We start from the raw sequence: 6,961 nt of genomic DNA, 5'->3' as shown, positions 1-6,961 counted from the left end.
ACACACTTTAAAGTGGGTGGCATTAGAAGGAGCATCCTGCAGTACAAGCCAAGCCAAAACAGACTATAGAATCTGATGCAGCCCCTGGCCTTGCCAGCACCTGTCAAGCCTTCTAACCCATGGGAACTGAGTCAAGCCCTTCCCTTATGAGGCCTAGGACTCATGGCAGACGTAAGTTGATGGCTTAATAAACATATTACAAATAGAACACAAACAGCTTTTAATATATATGTATATATATATATATATATATATATATATAGAGACAGATAAGTTTATTGAATTACTCCTGGTGAAATTATTGTGTCTGCTGATTATTACTAATTACATGTAATTTCCATTTAAGACTGCTGTTGAGACTACTTGGTACCATTTGAGAAGGGTCTGCAAACAAAAAAGAAACATTATTTTTAGTCTTTCAATGGTTTCAACAATTTTGATTACATTGGTTTCAAATTTGACACAAGGCCAGCAATTTCATGGGATGGGGAAAGTTAATTACATTGATCCCAGTGCTCAACTGGTTATTATTTTATTGACCCCGAAAGGATGAAAGGTAAAGTCGACATTGGTGGAATTTGATCTTAGAATGTAAAATAAGAAATGCTGGTAAGCATTTTGTCTGGTGCAGTAATGATTCTGCCAGCTTGCCACCTAAAGAATTTTGATTATATTAATTGGTTATTGACTGGTTTCAAAGGGTTGATTACATTGATTCTAGTCCTTTGTCAGGTGATTATTTTATTTATCTTTAAGAAGGGCATTTAGCTGTAGAAACTAAGCCAAAAACAGACTATGTATGGAACCCTCATCTACTTCATGCAAGACAAGCCAAAATAATCCCTAGCTCCTTATAAAATGATGTATAATTACACACACATACATACTTAATGATATAATAAATTAGTTACCAGGTTCTGCATCGCTGTTGAAGTTTTGGCCCTGTTGAACAGCTGCAGCAATAACATTGGCTGTTAGACCAGGTCCCAATGAAAGCTGGAATAAAGCAAAGTATATATTTTATAATGACAGAAACAGAATGGATCCAACAAAATCAGAAAATTAAACAACCAGTCTAAATATCTTAAAAAAATAATATATTTATCAAAATCAAATGGGAATTGTAGTTGTGGCCGTTACCAGTGCTGGTGGCACGCGAGAAGCACCATTCATTCATGTATGGGTTGCTACTAACCCCAAGATTCCGAGTTCAATTCCAGGCAGTGATCTGAACAACAACAACAACAGCGACGACGACTACGAAAAATACCTTACGAATGAGAACCCAGGCGCGAAATTTCCCCAAGACATCTGATGAAGGCCGAAACATTGTTAACAACAAACAAGATGAGGACAAATATCCATCAAATGTATATATCTTTCACTTCCAAAAATAACTGTCATCGTCATCATTATCATCACATAAAAAGCACCATCTGAATGTGGCCGATGTCTGTATCCCTTGACTGACTCCTGTGCTGGTGGCACGTAAAAAGCACTATCCGAACGTGATCGATGCCAGGCCCGCCTGACTGGCTCCCATGCCGGTGGCATGTAAAAAGCACGCACTACACTCTCGGAGTGGTTGGCGTTAGGAAGGGCATCTAGCTGTGGAAACATTGCCAGATGAGATTGGAGCCTGGTGCAGCCTTCTGCCTTGCCAATCCCCAGACAAACCATCCAACCCATCCCAGCATGGAAAACGGAGGTTAAACTACGATGATGATGATGATGACTGGATCAGACAGAATTCACTGAGGCCAGATTTTCTACAGCCAGGTGCCATTCCTGTTGCCAACCTTCATCTGTTTCCAAAACAAGGAAATATTTCTCCATAGCCAGACATGTTTACACAGAAGATTGAAAATTAACAACACCATTTTCTATGATGGTGAAGCTGATTTACAACTGTCATGTGATGTCAATTCAAGGAGACACAAACACACCCACATGTACAGATATACCTATATTGATGGTCTCTTCTGTGGGCTTTGGTTACTTTTGCTCAATCCAAGGATATAATAGAATGTATTTGCTCGAGGTGCAACACAGCAAGAATGAACCCAAAACCATGTAGTTGGAAAGCAAACTACTTGACCACTGATGTAAAAAAAAAACTTTTATACTACCTGTTGTTTCTCATCACTTGGTTTACGTAAAGTTGGTAGATTTTTCTCAATATGCTTCAGGAAATTGTCATAAAATTCCTGCAGTTGTTCAGCTTTACTTTCAAAGTCAAACTGAACCAGCACAAGCAGCAGAGAATGGGTGTCAGCTACAGAAAGTAAAATATAATAGGTTATGTATGATCTTTCTCAAATACAATAGACTATAAAGATATTGTGTACAAGTCAACTGACTGAGAAACGTTCAATTGGTGATAACCTACTTAGCATATTTCTGTTAAGATGCTTTGTGTTTCTTTCAATTGATTTTAAGTGTAACAAAGAATTTAGTAAAATAACTTAGTTATTATTAAGCTAGTGTTAGGAACATAAATTGTGACTAAGACCTGGTGGAAGGTTTTAATTCAAAACTTATGAAAACAAGACATTTGTACTCAGAGCCAGAGCCAGGTTAGTCTCAAAAGGGTTAAGAACTGTTTCTCTATCATATATTTTAACCCTTTTGTTACCATATTTCTGTTGAGATACTGTGTGTTTCTTTCAATTAACTTTAAATCTAACAAAGAATTTAGTAAAATAACTTAGTTATCATTCAGCTAGTGTTAGGAACATAAATTGTGACTAAGATTTGATGGAAGATTTTAATTCAGAACTTATGAAAACAAGACATTTGTACTACAGAGCCAGAGGCAGTTTCAGCTGGGCTAATATCAAAAGGGTTAAACCAGCTTCCCTCCTTACCCCAAATTGCTTTTGACACTTTCTCGTAACTGTACTTAAAAACTGCACATCTTTATGCTGCTGCTACCCTATACCAGTTCAATCTGAGTCAACAAAGGAACTTGTCTGTGTATAATGGCTTGACCTTGGAGAAGTAGCAGCCAAATTGCTTTAAATCATATGTTACTGTCTTAAGGAAGGAAGGACAGATTAAACAACCAAGCCTTAGATATATAAAAAGGGTAGCCTGGTCTTTGCTAGAGTACCCTTAATTATAGGTCAACTCAATGAAAGATACTTGGAACTGTTGCTTGCACTACTTGGTAGCAGCATTTGGTCGAGTAATGACAAGAATCAGTTCCACATTCAAGGAAACAATAAGTAAAGATTTACCTCGCAGCGTATCTACTTGTTTGATAATTTTACTCAATTCATCAACTAATGCAAATTCTTCGAAAAGGCTTCCTTCTTTTAGACTCCATTTCTTCTTTTCCAGTTTCCGTCGATTTCTGGAGGATCTTCTACAATTAAAAGGAAAGGAAAACAATTACAGTACAAGATGTCTCTGAGAAGAATTTAGTTCAGAGACAGACTGGTTAGGGTTGGCAATGTTCTCGTCATTATCAAAACTTCAATATCCATTTTTTCATGTTTACACGAGTCAGATGGAATTAGTTGAGGTTGATTTTCTATGGCTAGATGCCTTTCCTGTCACCAACCCCCACCTGTTTCCAAGAAAGGTAATATTTCCCCATGGCCATATATGTTTTCCACAGAAAACAGGAAATGAACCACCTCACTTGTATGATGGTGATGTTCATTTACAATCATCACATGCTGTTACAGTAAGGGTACATACGAAAATACACACACATATGAGAAAACTTAAGCCAAGTGAAACTGTAGTTGTGGCCAAAACCAGTGTCACATAACTGGCACTCATGTTGGTGGCACATAAAAAACAGCCACTACACTCTCGGAGTGGTTGGCATCAGGAAGGGCATCCAGCAGTAGAAACCATACCAAATCAAACTGGTACTTGGTACAACTCTCCAGCTTAACAGATTCAGTCAAACTTTCTAACCCATGCCAGCATGGAAAGCAGATGCTAAATGATGAATGAATGAAAAATGATATCACATGTGTTTTTTTTCAGTTTCTATCTACCAAGTCCATCACAGAGGCCTTGGTGGGTCCCAGTGGACAGTGAGACTGAACACAGAACCATGTGGTTGGGAAGCAACAACACCTGCACCTACGTAAATCTCTCTCTCTCTCTCTCTCTCTCTCTATATATATATATATATATATATATATATATATATATAAGGAAAATAAGACAAAGTAGAAAATGCTAAAATAATTTTACCATGAAGAACATTTTAGTACTGGTTTCAGTCTTTACAACTTTTTCAACTTAGAGTAAAGCATGAAAAACAATTAAATTGTGAAAAAATTAAATAAAATGCTTATTAAAAATATTTCCATAGTTTTCAAATGCAAGGAACATTTCCCTTTTTCTGTCTGTCTCTGTCTTGCTTTTTCACTCTTGTGGGTTCTAGGTAGTTAGCAGCAGCTAGTTTGTGTGTATATATATATATATATATATATATATATAAAACATGATGATATCTTGCCCCATTTGGAAACAAACATCAGGAAGTGAATCTGGTTGTAGGAAACTCTTTCCCAATGTATTTTCCTCTGACTGATGCAAGCACAGAAAATAGATGCTGAAATGATGATGATGATGTAAAAAACAAGAGGCAAAGTTAACTCTGGAAAAATTTGGACTCCAAATACATTGAGTGGAAACAAATAGTTTGAGGCATTCTGAGGTTCTAATGATTCTGCCAACTCACAACACATTACATAACGAGCAAGACAAATACAAAATAATTAGTAGAATGAAATTACACATTACATACCCTGTAGATCGACTGAGCAACGATGTTCTGTTACTTGTCGATGAAACGACACTGTCTCCAGCAATGCTGCTGGATTCAGAATATAAGTCAGCATTGGTTATTAAACCTTCATCTTCTGAAAGCAAAAGTAAACAAATATTTATCAGTAGAAGCCAGGCACGTACTATCAGTAATTACTCAACATAGGCAGTTGGTGACATTTATACAGTAAAACACAAAAACTAAGCGAAACACAGGCGTGTGACTGAGTTGAAGGCAGATTTACTTCTGCCTTTATAGCATGTAAAGAAACCAGTATTGTAGTATTGTACGCAGCACGTGTACTACAGCAGTATTATGCATAGTTTTAATACTGAGATTGAAAGGCGGGTTGAATTATGCCTGCCTAATCTACAAAAAAATAAAATATTTTGCTTTTTATGCATTAATAATCAGTGTAACCTTCATAATTTTATTGAATTAGGTGCATATTTTGCCATAGAAGGAAAATATTGCTATTGATCTATTTTATTCAAGGTAGGCACTGCCTACCTTACCTACCCAGGCAGCACATCCCTGGTCGAAGCCTTACATACATAACTATAGACAACTGTTTGAGATTCCTAGGTCACTGGTCAAAATTAGCATTGACCTTGGGTGAAGCAGCAACAACAACAGAGATCAGGGATTATATAGTCAGTGGCTTAAGCTTTCTCAATCAGAAGCATGTATCAATGGGTAAACAATCTGCTATATTGATGCCCAATCAGAAAATCCTAACAGCATATTGAACAGGGGTAATGTAGGATTAAGGTTCTTGCATGAATTGTAAAGAGCAAGCATGGCTATGTGATTTCAGGTTTAGTCCTACTGTGTGGCAAGCAAAGCAAGGGTTTTCTGCAATAGCCCAAGGCTAAGCAAAGCCTTGTGAGTGGATCTGATAGACAGAAACAGAAACAAGTTTGCCATGTATGCATGTGTGTGTGTCTCTCTCTTTGCTTTTACATCATGATGATGTCCCTGGAAACATGTCTAGCCATGGAGAATTATTACCTTGCTTAGAACGAGGTGTGGTGACAAGAAAAGCATCTGGGGGTAGAAAGTCTGCCTTAAAGAATTCTATCTAACCCATGCAAACATAGGAAAGTGGATGTTAAAATGATGATGATGACAGTTTATGTTCAAATCCTACAGAATCGATCAATGCCAGTACTGCCTGACTGGCTCCCATGCTACTGGCACGTAAAAGGTACAATTCGAGCATAGTTAATGCCAATACTGCCTGACTGGCCCTCGTGCTGGTGGCACATAAAAAGCACCCACTACACTCTTGGAGTGGTTGGCATTAGGAAGGGCATCCAGCTGTAGAAACTTTGCCAGATCAGATTGAACCCTGGTGCAGCCTTCTGGCTTGCCAGTCCTCAGTCAAATCGTCCAACCCATGCTAGCATGGAAAGCGGACGTTAAGCGTTGATGATGATGAATCTAACCAAACTTAGCAATTACCTGATATCTTGCTTCAAGAAATTTAAATTAAAACCTGGGGGTTGTTGGGCAAAATTCATGGTCAGCAACTTTTGAAGAAAATGGCTGAGTTGATTCCATCAGTTCCAGTATTTGATTGATATTTTATTCAATTAACCCCAAAAGGATGAAAGTCAAAGTTGATCTCAACAGGGATTTGACCTTGGAACATAAAGAGCTGGAAGAAATGCTGCTAAGCATTTCGTCCAACGTGCTAATGATTCTACCAGCTTGCTACTTGTTACACAGAAGATTAAACATTAATAATTACTGTTTGGACCCTTACCGTATATATCAAGTTTAGCCTTTTGTTTTTCCTTTCTCACCAAAACTAACCGTTTCATATGACGTTTAAAGTCAGTAAACATGTTTTCTAAAGAATCCATTTCATTCTGGCAGGCAGCGAGAATAGCTTCTTTCAAATTAGTCTCGATAAAATCTTGTCTTTTATATTTGTACATCTAAAACAAAGAAACATTAGGACATTAACATCACATCAAGAATTCACATTCAGTCTACCCAGCATGCAACAGATTGGTACATTAAGAATTCACATTCAGTCTACCCAGCATGCAACAGATTGGTACATTAAGAATTCACATTCAGTCTACCCAGCATGCAACAGATTGGTACATTAAGAATTCACATTCAGTCCACCCAACATGCAACAGATTGGTACATTAA

General features: G+C 37.5%; 1 protein-coding gene across 1 annotated transcript in view; it reads right to left on the bottom strand.

Annotated features, from left to right (window-relative positions):
* Nucleotides 1–218: 218 nt before the first annotated feature.
* The window catches only part of LOC106875593 (putative elongator complex protein 1), a 64,369-nt gene continuing 57,626 nt past the window's right edge, over nucleotides 219–6,961 (bottom strand). Inside the window, exons 29-34 of the mRNA XM_014923810.2 lie at nucleotides 6,564–6,738; nucleotides 4,775–4,889; nucleotides 3,240–3,367; nucleotides 2,130–2,275; nucleotides 912–996; nucleotides 219–384 (exon numbers count right to left, since the gene is read on the bottom strand). Coding sequence (XP_014779296.1) covers nucleotides 299–384; nucleotides 912–996; nucleotides 2,130–2,275; nucleotides 3,240–3,367; nucleotides 4,775–4,889; nucleotides 6,564–6,738 — 735 coding nt within the window. The 3' untranslated portion in view covers nucleotides 219–298. The remainder of the gene's footprint in view (nucleotides 385–911; nucleotides 997–2,129; nucleotides 2,276–3,239; nucleotides 3,368–4,774; nucleotides 4,890–6,563; nucleotides 6,739–6,961) is intronic.

Source organism: Octopus bimaculoides, chromosome 3 (genome assembly GCF_001194135.2).
Source record: "Octopus bimaculoides isolate UCB-OBI-ISO-001 chromosome 3, ASM119413v2, whole genome shotgun sequence".
NCBI classification, from domain to species: domain Eukaryota; kingdom Metazoa; phylum Mollusca; class Cephalopoda; order Octopoda; family Octopodidae; genus Octopus; species Octopus bimaculoides.
Note: the sequence above shows the minus strand (reverse complement) of the source record. Positions and strands in the feature narration are given on the sequence as shown.